Raw genomic sequence first — 19,139 nt, forward strand, 5'->3', positions numbered from 1 at the left:
TTTGGGAGCAACATATCAGACAAAGGAGAAGAAAGAACAGCTGAGCAGGCTTTGAAAACATGGGACATTGATGCTTCTTAGGTGTGAATGACAGATTTGAGAAGGCAATGGGGATGTAAGGCTTTCATTTGCAGTTTGGAGTATTGCTCTCCCCTTTGGTGTGGTGCCCCTGCCTCACAGCTTTCTCTTCTTGATGCCGTGGAAAGTAAGGCCCTTCAAAATCATTGGGATCGCCTGCTCATGATTCTGAGTGTCTAGATCTGTTATGTTCACATCGCAGACAGATTGGTGTCCTCTGTATTCCCCCACCTCCTTTTTGGTCTTGCACCCTCTACCCTCTCTTGTTTCAATCCTCCCAGGTTTCTGTAGTATGTACATGGTCTGCCCGCAGTTACCCTCCTCTTGTTAAACTTCCAAAATCCAGGCCGCTCACCTGCACTCATTTGTTCCACTTTTCTCTTGCCAATGGAACCAAATTCCTCAGTCTGTTCAGTCCCATTCTTCCCTGCAGAGTTTCAACTCAGCTGTTTACCATTAACTCAGGCCATCCCCCATCCATACTCATGCTCTCTTCTACTCTAAATTACCCCATTCCCAAGTACTTCCCTTTTACCAGGGTATTGTGATTTTTTTTTTCTCTCTCTCCCTCACCTTTTTCGTTTGTTAGTTGCTGGTTGGTTTGTTCCTTTTCTGTTTCAACCCTGCTTTCCCCTCACTTTTCTTATTGTGTTTCATTCAGCTTATGGGCAGCTTGTTCACCCCTCCAAACCCCCCACCCCAACCTCCTTGAACTCACTCACTTCTACTCTGCTGTTAGTAATTCCCCCTTTCCATTATGCTCTTGCTCTGCCTTGATCATGTAATACAAAAGAAAGAAAAAATAGGTGTGGATGAGAAGGATGTGAGGTGGAGACAGGGGATAGGTTAGGTACACGTCATTTGGAAACAAACAGTTGAGACATTCTGCCTTGTCTTGAGTGGAGTCTGAGTTGAGTTCCCTTGTGGTGAGCGAGGAGATGGAGGGGAAGGATACACCAGCGATGCACTTTACAAGTCACCTCCAAGGTTTTGGGGAAGGAGGCTGGTTGGAGAGTTGAGAATAGCAAGATGGCATTTTCTGGCTTGGCTATGGATAAACACACACTTGTTGAAAACGTTATGAAGTGACAAAGTTCCCCTCAACTTCCATGTTGAGAAAGCAAGTTGTTTGACTACAAGCACTTCACCACCAGAATTGGTGCACCAGGGCCTAGAGGAGGGATACATCAATCATAAATGGAACGTCGTGAATCAGGGCATGAGAGAGAGAGTACGCTTTCGTGAAAGTATTCCCAGGCCAAATCAATATGAGATGCTGTGGGGATGGCAACCTAATCCTTTTTTGTGAGAGTGCAGATTTGTCCTTCTCAGTGTGTCTGTGCGAACAACCAGATTTTGAGGCACTAAGATGGTTCTCTAACAATAGGCAGAGGGATATGGACATTGACAAGAAAATTATGATAGCAGCCAAGAGGTGCAAAAGAGCAACAGGAGAGACTGGAATGAAAGTTGGTCATTGACAGGTCTATAGGAGGGAGGATGGGATGATGGTTCAGTTGCGTAAATCCGGGTTGGAAAAATGACAGATTGGATCAAACCCACAGAGTCCTAGAAGGTCTTGGCTGGTAGAGAAGCAGGTTCATGCTTGTGCTTATTTTGTTCAGCCAGTGGCACCATTGACTTCGAGGAGTTCCTGGTCATGATGGTGAGACAGATGAAAGAGGACACCAAGGGGGCATCTGAAGCAGAACTAGCAGAGGCTTTCCGTATCCTTGACAGGTCAGTGAATATATAAGACCATGCACTGGACATTTTTATCAAGCACCTCATGCTTGAACTCCATTTATAATGTTCATGTGTTTACTGCATACCAATGTGCTTGTTCTTTTGTGTATCGTTTGTAGAAGCCTTTTCATAAGTTGTCTCTGCAGAATAAAACTTGTACGATCACTGTCTTCGTAAATCTTAATATGTTTCATCTCTGAGGACGAATGGTCATCATAGGCAAATGTAGGACTCGTGGCCAAATCATTTGACTTCAACTCGTGAGCCTGTTGGTCCATTGGAACAAATTTTCATTGGTCTTCATGGCCTCGTTGCACATCTACCTGCTGTCCTGCTTGGGCATGAGCTTGCCTTTCACCAAGCCCAGATGTGCTTGGGCCATGGCAGGGATTGTACGTTTGTTATTATTATTCTTGCCAAATTATACTAATATAATTGTTAATATTTGTATTTATTAATATGTTTGTTACAATGTTATCATTCTTTTTGTTATTAGCCCGTCCCCCACGCAGCCAAAGACGGCGTTTTTCAATCGTGTGTTTGTGTGTGTGTGTGGTGTGTGGTGTGTGGTGTGTGGTGTGTGGTGTGTGGTGTGTGGTGTGTGGTGTGTGGTGTGTGGTGTGTGGTGTGTGGTGTGTGGTGTGTGTGTGTGTCTGGGCCATAAAGTTTTTTTATCATTTGAGATTTTATCATCAAATTTTCAACAAAGCTTCATTTTGATAATATGAAGACAACTTGAATATTTTGGTCAAAAGGTCAAAGGTACGGTTTTTCACAAGAAAAAGAAGTCCGAAAACAAAGTGGACGGGCTTTGCAGTTTGAGATGTTTTCGAAGTTTCTTTTGTAATTAGAATTCCATGCCGTGGAATGATGTATTAAGCTACTTTACACACCTTATCATGACGGGCGTTTAAGACATGGGACTTCTTCCAGGTTATTTGTTGTTAATTAGCGTAATCAACTCAAGAGATCATGACGATAATTTGTGTGTATCACATTCCACATCAGAAAGTTCCAGTAGAACTCAATAAAAAACATTCCACACACACACACACACACACACACACACACACACACACACACACACACACACACACACCTCGTCCATTCATAATAGATCAAAGGGTGCTCCAAGATACAGGTATATGGAGGGTTTGCTCAGATTTAACTGCATTATTGCTGAACAAGAGAAAATTATTGTTCAGCAAATAATACACGAGCACTCCAGCTCAAACATTTTTTTTTTTAATGTAACATATGTTTTGGGCTCACTGGAGGTACACACACTCATCTTGAACCTGTCAAGCCTGGCTTTGAATCTCAACCCAGCTATAAATTGCCATCATGTTTCGCAGGCAGGGTGATTCATCAATGTGTGTCCCATCCCTCGGATGGATATGAAACTGGGCATCTCGTCTGCCGGTATTTGTTGGTGGACATTAAAGATCCATCAACATCTTTTGCGAAAAGTAAGCATGCTATTACCAGCACCCTGGCCAAATTCCTGCTCTCTGACTTCCTGTGTTGGAGAAGCGACATGACCAGGATTGTAACCTGAGCCATACACTTCAGCCAAATCGACCCTCTGTGTAGTGCATGGTTATATATATATATATATATATATATATATATATATATATATATATATATATATATATATATATATATATATATATATATATATATATATATATATATATATATATATATATATATATATTGTTGTAGATTCTCGCCCGCCGGCATGCGGACAGCCGCTTTTAGCCGAATCGCGGCCGTATGCGCCCACCAAACGGACAATCCAGTCGCGGATTTCCGGATCAACGCCAAAAATCAGCCACGGGTGTGTTTTTAAGCACACCACAACCTTGTCCGCACTCTACCCGCGCTACAGGGTCAATCGCCGAATTGTCGATATACCTCATTAATCGCGCGGGTATATTACCAAGAGATTGTACCTCAACGGGACCGCTTGGAAACGAGCCGCTTAAGCAGCTCGCTTCCTTTTGGGATAACCGAGCGGGGTATTATCGCGCAGTCCCGTTGGACCCGATCACTTTACCGGCTATTTAAAAACCAACTATATTCCGAGTGCAAGATGGCAGGCAGCCCAATTAAGGAAAAGACGCAATGAACCGGGTACATTTAAACAAGCACATTTATTTACAATGGCACGTATGCAGGCATGCACGTATGCAAAACACGCATGCAGTCATGTATCAGTCAAGCAAAAGTAATGCAAAAGAAAGAGCTAATACCGTCTATCTATTATGTACAGTCACTTATTATATAGTTCTACTTGCGGACATGGCACCACAACATTCATTCAAAAGCAAGGAAAAACCCCAGGAAAGATGAGGGGTAGACTGGACCTCTTTGGGTCTTTATTGCATGGAGCCGTGTAGACCGCAGAGGCTCAGCGAGGCCGTGCTGGTTACCTTCACCTCGCTGGGGAAACCCGCAACGTCCCGTCCCTACGGCCACAGTCGTGACCACGGTCCGGCCCAGGCCTCGTCTGACGGCCCGGTGATTCGGGCCCAGCCGGCAACGCCTCAGAGGAACGAATGGGTCTTATGCTCTGTCCGAGTTGATGCTCTCTTTAAGAACCCGTCCGTCCCTCAGCGATGCTCGGACTGTCCCGAAGCCCGATCACCTCTGACCGTTCGGTGCTGGCTGGTGAGCTCCCTCCTGCTCTCCCCACGTCCCATACACGAACGCGCAGCTCTGCGCAGCACAGCAAGCTGGGCTTCGCCAACAGCTCCCGTCTCCTCCACTGTCCTCAGCTTCCCCACCGACTGCAAGCTCCGGACTTCTGCGCAGCTCCTTGACCCCTCCAGATTGACTGAACTGGCGCTCTGTGCGCCGTTTATAGGGTTCGTGAGGTGAGATCTGATCTCCACACTCTCACCTCTGACCCCCACTGGCTCCGCCCCTCTCGCTCTCCTGATCCGAAATCCGAGGCAAAGCTTGGAGCGAGCGGACGTGGTAGAAATCATCGACGCTGAGAACAAGGAAACCACTGCGTTTGTTTGCAGCGATCTCACCGTTGCCGGCGCAAAGATGGCGGCGCCCGCGGAGTTGAAGGTGAAGCGATGTTGTTCTGTTGTTGGGTATTGGGGGAGATGCAGTTTGGGAGATGGTGGCTGTGGTTGGCGTTGTGCAGAAGGTGGTTGTGTGAGGGCGGTTGTGGAGGAGGTGGTTGTGTGAAGGCGGTTGTGAGAGCACTGTTGGTGGTGGAGAAGGTGGTTGTGGTTGGCGTTGTGGAGAAGGTGGTGGTTGTGGTTGAAATGCGGTTGGTCAGAGCGATGTTGGAAGTGGAGGTGGTTGTTGTGAAGCGGTTGGTCCAAAATAACGATAGTAAAAGAAAAACGGCTAACTCAAAGAGCACAGCCCTGATCACACGAATAAATCCCATTAGACAACAGTGGGGAAATCTATCTGAACACAGACTTATCGGCATAACTGAACTAAGGACCTATATGGTGCTCTACTAATTTCCACAGCCGTACCAATATATACATAAAAAATATATATATTTATATATTACATGATGTGTCAATAAAAAATTAACCACTTCAAAACTTTATTAACCATAACATTGAGTAATAAAACCAAAAATTAACTTGGAAAATGAAAACCAAATCATGGAGAAATGAAACTCATTATGCGTTAATGCGCTCATAGTTAAGGTGTTCAATGTGAGCATCCCCATGCACACAGCATGCATTCACACAGATTGCGAAGTTCTCAATGACGTTTCTGCAAATTTTAATGGTTACAGTCTGCACATAAGCCTCAACTGCTAGCTTGTAGATGTTAGCCTTGCAAGTTCCCCAGAGGAAACAAAAAAAACAAATCCAGCGGATTGAGGTCGGGGCTATGTGGAGACCATTCATTTTCTACACGCAAACTGAGAACTCATCCGAATTTTTGACGCAGAAAGGCAATTGTTTCATTGGCTGTATGCGGGGTAGCACCATCTTACATGAACCACTGTTGCTGGCGGGCTGCAGTGCCCATTGATTGCTTCAAGTCTTCATAAAACGCATTGACAATCGACCGGTATCGTTCTTGATTGATGGTAACCGTTCTTCCGTTTTTGTCTTCAAACCAATACAGCCCAAACACACCTCTGTAGCTGACAGCCACAAAAGCAGTGACTTTCCGACCCTCAAGCGACCTCATCTGGGCGTTGACTTCCCCAGAAAATGTTGTTGTGTGAATTGACAGCACCATTGATGTGAAAGTGTGCCTTGTCACCAAACCACACATCGTGAATCCAGTTTGGGTTTGCCTCCATCTTCTGCTGTCGCATCTCACACATAGCGACTCGTGCTGCTTCATCCCCATCGGTCAATTTATGGGCTATTGTGATGTGGTAAGGAAAGAGGTTTAAATCTTGTTTCATTATTCTTCTGATACTGCTGGGAGTGAGATCCTTAGCCAATCGTTGTCGATGCAATTTCTTCGGACTTTGCATCACTGACTCATGAATTTGTTCCACGTTTCCTTCACACCGTACACTTGTTAGACGACTGGACCTTCCCTTGTTAATGTTGAGAATCGTCCCTTCACTTTTGTACTTTTTCACGAGTTTCCAAATGGCTGGCTTGCTTGGCTTGTTTCTCGGATGCACTCCATATTCAGTACAGAACCTTGTCTGGACGGAAGCAATTGATTTGGTCTCAAAATAACACTTGACAATGTTTACTCTTTACTCCATAGAGAACTTCATTTTTTCCGTATAATACTTTGGTCATGCTTGAATGACTTCTCCAAAGATCATTGATCACTCCTGTAAAACAAAACAAATTAAGGTAATGACTAAAAGTGGTCATTTGAAGCGGTTAACCTTTTATTGACACACCCTGTGTATGTATGTATGTATGTATGTATGTATGTATGTATGTATGTATGTATATATATATATATATATATATATATATATATATATATATATATATATATATATATATATATATATATATATATATATATATATATATGTGTGTGTGTGTCCTGTCCAGATTTCAGGATTATTTGCCTCTTTTGAAGGTGCCTTGTTGTTGTTTTTTATACAACAAAAGGTTAAAAAAAAAACCATTTATACAGCTTGGGACGTGCACCTTGACCCATGGCCAAAGCACACAGTCCAACAAGACTATCCCATTGGCATACATATGCCCCTGAGCCCAAAGGCTGAAGCACATGGCCAAACAAACACATGCGTCCTAACCCCGAAGGGCCAGAATGCATGGTCATACAATTGGACCACTCCACAGGAGTGAGTCCCATGACTTCAACAGCATGCCGTCCTGAATTCAGGCTTATTTGCTCTCATCAGGACGGCATACTGATAAATATCTAACCAATGATGACCACATTCGTCATTTCATGATCAATCGCACCTCCTGACTGTCATGGTGAGCATCGCCGCAGATTATGTCTCACACGGTAAAACCATACAGTATAATCCGCAAAGGACAACCATCCATCTGCCACCCAGATGATTGTTCCTGCGAATGCAAACCATTCAACCAGAAGGCATCTGGTGCGATCGGTAGGTAAATCGTAAGAGTCGAATGTGACGAGCACTCCCCCAATCTCCAATGGACATAAAAGTCCGACACCACAGACGGTTTTATCGTGTGAGACATAATCCGCGGCATGCTCACAAAAGCAGCCAGGAGGTGTGATTGATGTTGAAATGACGAATGTGGCCATTATTGGTTAGATATTTATCGGTATGCCACCGAAATGATTTGCCCTGATGAGGGAAAATAAACCCGAAATCCGGATAGGCGGCTCCGTTTGATGTTTAACTGATGTTGACCGTGTAATCTTTGTCTGTTTGACAGAGTCGCCGGGTTGAGGCCTCCGGATTGGAGGTGACGCTTTGGTGAAGGATTTTATGTTCATTGGAGATCGGGAGAGTGCTCGTTACACTCCGCGTATTTTGATATATATATATATATATATATATATATATATATATATATATATATATATATATATATATATATATATATATATATATATATATATATATATATATATATATATATATATATATCTTGGGCTGCTCCCGTTATGGGTCGCCACAGCGGATCATCCGTATGATCCGCATAGTGATTTGGCACATGTTTTACGCCGGATGCCCTTCCTGACGCAACCCTGGTCGCCTCTTACGACACAGGGATATGGTACACCTATTTTAACCGGGGTATACACCGGCCCAGTAAACTGGTACTTATTTCGCCGACGTTGGAAGGATGACAGGCTGAGTCCACCCCCTGGTGTATTAATTCAGTGGCCCAACGGGGCTTGAACTCAGGACCTTTTGGATCCCAAGCCGCTGCCCTAACCACTGCGCCAACACCAGGCGATAGATATATATATATATATATATATATATATATATATATATATATATATATATATATATATATATATATATATATATATATATATATATATATATATATATATATATATATATATATATATATATATATATATATATATATATATATATATATATATCGTCAAAAACGAAAATCCGACGGCGCTCACTTACACTTCCTCACTCATCGGCGGTCTGTCGGCAACTGACAGCTTCTGCAGGTGGGAAAATATTCACGCATACGGATTAGGATCGCCTACATACGTACACCAAACCACGCCTCCTTAGCTTCCTTTGTTTACACACGAAATATTAAGGTTGGATACTTTTTGAACACACCTCGTATATACACATCTGAATCGAACCCCCTAACTTGATGAGGCAGCATGGCACAGATCGAGTCCCATTACAGTGCTTGCTGCACGACCTATCAGCAACAAGTGTCGCCTGCCACGCAAACACATTGTCTCTGCCCTGCTGATCACCAGTCAGGAAGTTTGCAGCCAGGAACATGAAATTCAACTGAAGAAGCATGCCGACTCCATGACACGACAATGACTTCATGTGCATAAATTACACCAGCTCATCACCTCTAAACTAGGAGTCATCCGTATGGTCCTCAGGCCTTTGCAGGCTGAGACTAAAGCCTATGGTCACAAACAGACAAAAGCAGAGATGTCGATCAAGATTTCGCCCTTGTTGTGGGCTCATTGGGACAACATACTGCTCGTCGTTTATGACGTAGGCCATAAGCGCCACTTGACGGTAGGCAGCATTACATGTTATCTTTTTATTATGGAGTATGTCTGTAAAGTACGTACTATTAAAACGCGAGCACATCTATAAAGTATTACTCCTATAATACGAAGTATTATAGTATTACATGTTATCTTTTCAAAAAAAAAAAATTGAGCACATCTACAGGGTATGTACAATTAAAATGTGAGTGTGTCTATAACATACGTGTCGTTAGTAATGTGTGGTTTTTTTCCACAAAGTACATACTATTAGACCATGTGTACGTCTACAAATTACGTACTATTGGACTGCGAGTACGTCGATAAAATACATACGATTGGAACGTGAATCCACACAATAAAACCGAAAAGGTTTGTTTGTCCACTGTATGAACATATCAATATATAGCATGAGAGGGCATGGCATGTGAGAGGATCGGGGTGAAGAAGATGCCGATTGAGAATTTTTAGCACTGATCTCTATATCAACAGGATAGTGTGTTGGTCGGGCGGTTCTGAAGCCACCGGAAGTGCATTGGCAGCCATATTGTTTCCCCCAAAGGATTGGCTTTCTCCACTGATCTCGACAACAGATCAGTGGCTTTCTCGGAAATCATTAATCCAGTGCATTGCTCTCGACAATTTCATCAATATTTCAGTTTATTTTATTAAGTAGATTTTAACTCGCCCTTCGCCAAGTCACCCCAAAAATTGGTTCACTCACCCCATAATTGAAAACACATTTTCTTCATAAATTACACAGGTTTTTATATTTTTTACCTCAGCCTTCTGTAATCACACATTGATAATTCATATCCTTACCAGGTACAGCCATCAGGATGTAAAAATAGGGGCAATACTCCTGGGTGCTCAGCTGGTAGAATAAAGCAGTATACGACACCAACCAAAAGTATTTTAAACCAATTTCAATGGTTGCTCGGAGACAGGGCAGCATGTCGAATCATACTAACAATCATAAGACTTGATACAAAACAAAAAAAAACTATTTTGGAGACCCCCCCCCACCCCCCGGTAAACCCTTACAGGGCCTGACTTCTTTATTTTTAATGCCGTGGACAATCTTTGGTACATCATGGGTGATGAAGGTTGTGGTCAAGTTTCAACAAAATAGTTTGTGGTTCTATTGTTGTGTAGCCAGGTCTCGGTGGCGAGCACGACCGCTAGGGGGAGCAGTAGAGTTGGCTCCACCGAACACACTGGAATTTAGGTCGTGACCCTCGGATAAGTTCGAAAGGCACGGGTCCCTTATAGGACCATGAATCGCCAATAATTCGACCGTGTGGGGTAGGGTTAATTGCCAAACTTCAATATATCTAAGTACCCATGCGGCAAAGCTTACCAGGGAATTCACACCCTCGACAGGCCTCGAGCGGAATGAGCCGTTACCGTGCTCGAACCGTGTGTAACCCGAGCGGATGGTTACTGAGGCCTGTCGGTACAAATGAACAATTTACTGCTTTGCTATTTCCCAACACGCACCATGCTAAGCCAATGAAAGACCAAAGTAACGGGCTGGTACATTCAACAAAAGGGATATTTATTTTTAACAATAATCAGGGAGGGGAACACAGAGCAGAGTTATCACGAATAAACAAAGGTATTATGAAAAGAAAACACTTAAACAACACTACTTAACAGATGGGGCCCACGGACACAGACACACATCCAAAAGAACTGAACCCCGTGGGTCTATCTCGATCAGGCCGGGCCGGGGTACCGGGGGATCAGGCCGGGCCAGACTCAAACCCACGACCCGAAGTCCACGGCTTAGGATCCTGGCTACTCGACTACCAGACCTGCCCTCCAAAGGACCACAGATCACTCCGACCATGACCACGACCGTCTGCAGAACCCTCTGCAGTTGCCACGATCACACGGTCTCCAGAAAAACTGGTCCAGACCAAGCCAATCTCCGACCATCTGCCGCAATCGCCATGATTCTCCGAACTGCCATCCTCTCTGCTTTCTTGAGGAGGGAGCGGCTTCTTCTCCCCGCCACTCGCCTCCTGATTGGACCGTGGGTTGTCAGGCGACTCGTGGCGGCCTCCAGATTGGCTGGGGCGCGCGTATGGCGCTCGCCCTCCGCTCATTGGCTGGAGGAAACGCTCTCTGCCCCTCCTTGGAGCAGAGCTTCGACCCAAGGCAACAAAGGCTCCGCCCACGTCCTCATCCAAAAACACGTGTGTAATGGCGACCGGTCGAGTGCGGGAAGGTGGCGTTGTTGTAGTGGATGTAGTAGTAGTAGCTGTAGTTGTTGGTGGTGAAGAAGCGAAGATGGGCGTTGTTGTTGTTGTTGGTGGTGTAAAATCCTAACTATAAAATAATTCACAGCGCACGTACAATAAATCACCCATTAAACATAGGACGGGACCCTACCTAGAAACACATACTTACCGATATTGTTGCGGGCCGGGTATTGGCTGTGAGCTCGATCGCTAGATGGAGCAGTAGGGTCGACTCTACCGAACACCCAGAATTTAGATCGTACCTTTCCGGAGAACTCCGAAAGATACGGGTCCCTCACAGGACCGTGAATCATCAAGAAATCCACCACGTGGTACAGGGTTATTTGCCCATCTTCAAAATACCTAGAAGACCACGTGGCGATCTAACGAGGATTCGCACCCTCAACGGCGTTCGTACGGAATGAGCCGCTAGCGTGCTTGAACCATGTGCGACCCGAGCGGATGATCACCGAGATCCGTCGGTACAAATGTCCCCTTACGGCGGCAACAACGGCCTTGCTAATTCTCCAACACGCATCATGCAAAGCCAATGTAAGAAACACAGCAACGAACTGATATATTTAACAAATGTATTTATTTATAAAGGGGCAGGGGAGCACGCAAGAAGGCAGAGTTATCCGACTAGAGAGGGAAAAGCAATTTCTGTACAAGCACTTATGGAGTTTTACTTAATAGACTGGCACCACACACACACACACGCACGCACGCACGCACGCACGCACACACACACACACACGTACACCCAAGAACCGGTGGCCACAGCCTTTATTGAGGCCTCCAGCTCGGGGGGAAAGGCGAGCTGAATACCAGAGCCTGCCTCGGACCTGTCCACCTCGTGTGATCTTTGAGCTGGCGGGGTGGCGGGACTCAGACCTTTTGCATGTGAGGCGAACACGACAACCACTCATGGCAGGGGAACGCGATCTCCACTCGTGTCACCAGTTCCTCTCTCCTGGTTCACCAACAGAGACACGGTGCGCAACCCTTGCGGTTCTGGTCGAGAAAGGATCTCTTGAGCTCGTCTTCACCGACAGAGACTGGCGCGCAACCGACGTGCGGTTCTTGTCGAGGAGGATCTCTCAAGCTCTCGTTCACCAACAGAGACGCGTGTGCAACCGATGTGCGGTTATTGTGGAGGAAGGATCTCTCGTGGAGGAAGAGGAGGAGGAGAAGGCTCTCAGTCCGAACGCGCCACGCCCTTATTCACCCTGTCCGGGGGGGGGCGCCTTCACCCTACCCGCCCTCCCTCACTGGACGGTTTTGGCAGGCAGAATTGCTCGTCGCCCTGTCATTGGCCAAAACGAGCGGCAAGTCCGTCGATTGGCCCGGGGGCATGGTGACGTCACGCGGACCGCCTTGCTCACCGTCGCGGGGTCTGATTGGCTGAGCGGCGGCCACCTCACTCGTAGCTCGTGGATTGGTCGAGGGCCGCCGCGAGGCCCTTCCTTGAACTCCACCCACTACGGGCGTCATGGCATCGGCCAGAGCAAGGTGAAGGTGAAGGTGATGGTGATGGTGACGTTGTCGTAGTTGATGTTGGTGGTGTAAAAACAAAAGAAAACCCTGACTACTAAAATAACTTCACAGCGCATGAACATTTAATTACCCATTAGGCACGGGACGGGGACCCTAACTAAAAAACACATACTTACCGATATAACTGTTCTATAGGACCTGTATGTTGAGTGCGATGGGTTCCAGATTCGTAACACGATAATGTGTGGGTCAAACCAGGACCCACTTTGACCCCCAGTAGACCCCCTTAGACCACGTTTTTGTTAATGCCATGAACAAACTTGAGTTCCAACATACCAAATATCATTTTCGCCAAGTTTGGTCACAATCCATTCAGTAGTTTTGGAGGAGTTGCAAATGTTTATGGACGGACGGACTGACGACGCGCCATCCCATAAGTTCCCCAGAACTACGTTCCAGTTCAGAAAAAAAACAAACAAGATATGTGAAAAAAAGGAGTGCATAAAGCGAGATACTTTTTCACGGTTGTTGTGGGTCTGCCTATCTGGTGCACGGTGTGTGCAAGAAGGGATTTCGAACCAGCTCGCCCCATCCTCTTTTTCCCCTTTACTTTGCCTTTTCAATCATTATAACAAAATGTTTACATCACTAAACCAACATAACCACCCGTTTAATTCACCAAATCGACATAAGTATCATCAAAAGAGCCAAAGGTGCAAGGGAGGTATCGGGATACATTAGATACCATTTCCAAGGCGAGCTATTTTGATGAACCGTGGTTTATCAGGAAAAAGGTCCATATGAATATGAACTTCCGAGGAAAGAGTGGAGCAGTGATGTGAATCCCAATCAGTGGCCCGTCATAACATATACGGACATCGTCAATTATCTCGTTTACAACCAGAATGTATATACGTTACAGGACTTGAAAGCTTACAAGTCTCTGGAGTCTGACAACCATTTTGTGAGTGGTTGGGTGAGGTGTTAATATGACATGGTTGGAAGAGATGCTTATGACGTGGATTGGTGAGGTGCTAATATGACATGGTTGGATGAGGTGTTTATCTGACATGGTTGGGTGAGATGCTAATATGACATGGTTGAATGAGGTGCTTATGACGTGGTTTGGTGAGGTGGTAATATGACATGGTTGGGTGAGGTGCTAATATGCCATGGTTGCGTGAGGTTTTTATCTGACATGGTTGGGTGAGGTGCTAATATGACATGGCTTGGTGAGGTGTTTATTTGACGTTTGGATGAGGTGCTTATGATGTGGTTTGGTGAGGTGCTAATATGACATGGATGGGTGAGGTGCTAATATGACATGGTTGGATGAGGTGCTAATATGACATGGTTAGGTGAGGTGCTAACATGACATGGTTGGATGAGGTGTTTATGATGTGGTTTGGTGAGGTGCTAATATGACATGGTTGGATGAGGTGTTTATGACGTGGTTTGGTGAAGTGCTAATATGACATGGTTGGATGAGGTGTTTATGACGTGGTTTGGTGAGGTGCTAATCTGACATGGTTGGGTGAGGTGCTAATATGATATGGTTGGGTGGTGTTTATCTGACATGGTTGGGTGAGGTGCTAACATGACATGGTTGGATGAGGAGCTGATGATGTGGTTTGGTGAGGTGCTAATACGACATGGTTGTGTGAGGTGCTAATATGACATGGTTGGATGAGGTGCTAATATGACATGGTTTTGTGAGATGCTGTTAAATGTGCTTATTCATGTACAAAAGCCAATGATATTTAATATGCATGTTATGGACTGAATAGAATCAAATCTACAAGTGATCGTTCAGCAAAACCATAAATTATTTTGACAACAGTAAAAAAAAAAAATTATTCATTTTGAGAATTCATCTCCAATCGGTGTGCTGTCTCTGGCAGTCCCTCCTTGGTATATGCCCAAGATCTGCTTGAACCATTCTCTCACTCCCCTCCATTCTCTTCCCACACTACCTTACCGTCCTCTCTCCTATCATCCTGACCATTCTCAAAAAAGCAGTCCCAAATCCAGGTTCGATTCCCAACCCAAATGTAAACAGTCATATTCGTGTTTTTTATAGAGGGGATTGCAATAAAAAACAAAATTCATCCTCCCCCAGATGGAGATTAACCTAGTTGTCCTGTCTGCGAGGATTACTTGATGGATGCTAAAGATCCCATGTTGCCTTCAGTGAAAAGTGGGTGAGTTATTGCCGGTACCCTGAACAAGCCAAATACAAAAATGAAAGTGGGCTCAAAGGAAAGCCTCGAGGTACAAGAATTTGCTTTTGAGCCGTCAAACCTTCTTGAAGCCATATAACCCATCTCCCAGCACTGATCGTTGGTGGATGTTAAAGATCCCACAGTGTCTTTCCTGCAAAGGAGGTGAGTTACTGTCGGCACCCTGAACAGATTACAAATTGCTGTCACCTTCAGTCAACTATTCCACATCAAAGTGGTGACCCATCCAGGATTGGTTTGAGCCCTGAAACGTTTCTCGACTAGTCGTGATAAGACCCGTACTTGCTCTGCAAAGAGTATGGGCCTCAGTTTATAATCAATTGTTATGAAAGTCCCAAGTTACTGGGGATATGTGATTAAGCCACCTAACAATCTGTCTCATGAAATGGATATCATGAATACAGAAGGTTGCTTTTTGTTCCGAGAAGATGACAAGTCAAGTTTTGATGCGAGTGATTGACAAACTCCTGTATTCTTGCCTGTTTCAAAGGAATGAAGTTAGCCCTATTCAATAGAGACAGCCAAAACATTCGCCATTTCTCCAACAGCTTCTCAGTCACTTTTCCATGATGGCTGATCATGGCAGGACTTGAATAATACGATTTATTGTCCCAATTAGACCTATGACAGACAACAACACTGCATGTATTCACCACTGTTATCAATCTTCAGCTGCTATAAAGATTAGCATGCTATCGATCAATCGGTTTGTGTTATTGATCGCTTTGTTTGCCCATAAAGATGCCAGCACATGTTTAGTACCGGACGTGACATCATGTGAAATCTATCAATAAATCATCCATCTCCTAAACTGCGCATCAACGTCATCATATTACAGTGTAGAAGGCCATAAGGATGATGTACGCGACTAATCTTTAAAATCATTATTTTATTAAAATTGAAGTACTGTCAGACCCCTCAATTTGCAGGGGATATGTTCCTGGAAAATTCCGTGAATAGCAAATCCGCGAATAGCAGGGCATTGTTTCAATGGAAAAACGGGGGATAGGTTCCCGGTGGTTAGTGATTCATGAGGGAAAATCAAAAATTTCATGAAAGACTGTGAATACGCCTGCGAAACAAGGAAAAAACCCCACAAAGACACAAAAATAAACCGCAAATACATGAAGCACAGGGCCGCGAATGTCGAAGCAGGTCACATTTTATAAACTGCAAATGCGCGGGGTCCGCGAATAATGAATCTGCGAATAGCGAGGTCCGACAGTATAAACCTGAACACTGAGTGGGGTATCGTGTTCTATGAACTCTCTAGTTTGCTTGATGTATTTTGTATTACTTGTGTTTATCACTATCTTTCATTTAGATTCTCTTCAAAGGTATTGTCAATTAAAATTAAAATAAATCACGTGCTTGCTTGACGCCTGAAGACTTTCCTTTGACATGGGTCAAAATCACAGTGAAATTGGTTTTATTAATGTTAAAATGAATCTTTTTTTTGCACACGAGTTGCATGGAAAAATCCAGAACAATTGCCCAAAATGAGGATCAACTGCTCATTGAGAAGTAGGACATTACCTGCAACGATTTCATCCGAGGAACAGAAGAGACATTTGTTATCTCAAACCCCAAAATATGATAGTGATTCTATCATCTTTTGGGATAGCAAAACCCAAAAGATGATTTTGATATATCATCACATGAAATAATACATCATATGATATACCGTCGCATGTTCAAAGACATGACAAGAAATGACGTCATATGAAATCGCATCACCTGACTTTGACGGCACGAATCGGCATCCCACGGTGTGCAGGAACCAAGATGGGTACCTGGATCGTGAAGAGCTTGAAGCCATTTTGGGAATGACTGAAGAAACGGTGTCCACGATTGAAATCGATGAACTGATGCGTGATGGAGACAAGAACAACGACGGTCGTATTGACTTTGATGGTAATTATGGCCTAAAAATTGTTTCAAATCTTATTTTTCAAAGTTGACATTGACTTGTAATTTCAGCAATTTCCATGAACAATTGACCGATTGTTGATGAAATCGGGAAGCAGTTTGAAACATCTTTGCTAAGAATTACAGTTGAAGTTAAGTGACTCGCCCCTGTGGATTCCATTACAGTTTCTCATTGCAGTGAGTCGGCTGTCTTTGCAGAATTCTTGAAAATGATGGAGAATGTACCCGTTTGAGGGATCCTTCCATGTGACGGCAAGAACAGCAAATAGGTTTAGTTTTAACAGAGTCTCTCGTATCCGTTAATCATGTGCGAGCAACAGCGCCTTGAGCTTGTTATGAAAAAGATGTAAAATGATTCAGCTACTTCAGTAAGGAGTATTTATACTCTGCCTGACAATACGGAGTAAGGTAAGGCTGAATGACGGACCTCATTTCAGGGTATCTTAAAAGTGCCTTGATCATAATGACAAACAAAGCATGCAGTACATCAAAACTCTTTTGAAAAGTTGATGAATTTCCTTCGTTTTTGTTTTCTAACACATTTAATGTGATGGCTCAGCTTTGTAAAAGTCACCATTTGTAGTTCATATGACTGGATTTGTACACACGATCTGCACTTGTATCATTGTTGGTACCTTTGTGACAGATGGTGGAATATTTTGAATTGTAACACCAAGTGTTTCAGGTTTAAATAAGAGTGTATGTGCAGACTGTGGTGTGCTTGTACAGCTTGTGTTGAAGCCCAAATCTTATGAATACCCTGTCTTAAACTCTGAGTATCTTGCTGTGAACAATACAATGAAAAAATCAATGCTTTGTGAAATCAATGTAATTAAAGTTGGAAGAGAGCCTCTGAGACGATCGTGAGTTGTACTTGAAACGGAACACTCCATGAGGATGCACAGCTCACATTTACAACTAGAACGGCACTCGATAGAGCTCATACGTACACCAGGCTGAACAGTTGAAGTTTTGTATCCCACTGATTGGTCGGATCTGAATCCGGACCTAAACCAAAATTTAATTGGCTTGTTCTCGTCACCTACCCGACTCATCCACCAAGTTTTGTCCAAATCCATCCCTAACTTTTTGTGATATCATACTATGTATCGTTTATGGCTCTATCTCTCAAAGGTGAAGAATCACTTAGAAGTATAAAAAATAATCGCATCCAGATCCAGATCTTCATCAAAATCGAATCAATTGGTTATTGTCACACACCCAACCTATCCACAGAGTTTTGTCCAAATTCATCAACAACGTTTTGAGATATCATGCTCACAAACAGGTGAAAACTTAACCACCTTTGATGGTGGAGGTAACAAGCACATTGTCCCTCTGTCTCACTCGTGTACAACACCGGAACTGCACCGTGCAGATTCCTCCATCTTGTGATGTGTTTGCTATATAATGTCTTGGGCAAAGTCTATACAGTTGCTATTTTTTTTTTTTTTGCTACTTAATTGAGGGAATTGCAGTGTATTCTACACATGAGGGCGAAAGCACAACCAAGAGATCAATGAAGAGCGACGGCCATTTTAAGATGGGAAGGGAAGAAATATGAGAATTAAGCTACAAACAATCTTACTGCTTTCAGCAGAGGAGTTGGAAGAGACACTCCAATTATATATATATATATATATATATATATATATATATATATATATATATATATATATATATATATATATATATATATATATCTTCTTCTTTCGGCTTGCTCCCATGAGGGGTCGCCACAGCGGATCAACCGTCTCCATTTCGCAAACCCGGGCCTCGACCGATCTGGTGTGGAAATTCGTTTTGTTGTCCGCATAATGATTTGGCATAGGTTTTTATGCCGGATGCCCTTCCTGACGCAACCCTGGTCGCCTCTTACGACACACAGGGATATGGTACACCTATTCTAACCGGGGCATACACCGGGCCCAGTACAACTGGTACTCATTTCGCCGACCTCGGAAGGATGGCAGGCTGAATCAACCCCTGGTGTTTTCGACTTGGTTTTATATTATATATATATATATATATGTATGTATGTATGTATGTATGTATGTATGTATGTATGTATATATATACACACATACATATATTAATTCAGTGTCCCAACGGGGCTTGAACTCAGGACCTTTTGGGTCCCAAGCCACTGCCCTAACCACTGCGCCAACACCAGGCCTACATATATATATATATATATATATATATATATATATATATATATATATATACATACCCCAGTTATACCCCAGTTATACCCCAGTTA

At 43.8% G+C, this 19,139-nt stretch overlaps 1 protein-coding gene across 1 annotated transcript in view; it reads left to right on the top strand.

Annotated features, from left to right (window-relative positions):
* LOC147011507 (troponin C, skeletal muscle-like) overlaps nucleotides 1-17,732 on the top strand; it is a 33,161-nt gene extending 15,429 nt beyond the window's left edge. Inside the window, exons 5-7 of the mRNA XM_085858386.1 lie at nucleotides 1,704-1,818; nucleotides 16,725-16,861; nucleotides 17,075-17,732. Of these exons, the coding sequence (XP_085714512.1) occupies nucleotides 1,704-1,818; nucleotides 16,725-16,861; nucleotides 17,075-17,109 (287 nt within the window). The 3' untranslated portion in view covers nucleotides 17,110-17,732. The remainder of the gene's footprint in view (nucleotides 1-1,703; nucleotides 1,819-16,724; nucleotides 16,862-17,074) is intronic.
* The last annotated feature ends 1,407 nt before the right edge of the window (nucleotides 17,733-19,139 follow it).

The sequence above is a fragment of the Eptatretus burgeri genome, chromosome 15 (assembly GCF_056783735.1).
Source record: "Eptatretus burgeri isolate ZD-2024b chromosome 15, Ebu_testis_v1, whole genome shotgun sequence".
Classification (NCBI taxonomy): Eukaryota; Metazoa; Chordata; class Myxini; order Myxiniformes; family Myxinidae; genus Eptatretus; species Eptatretus burgeri.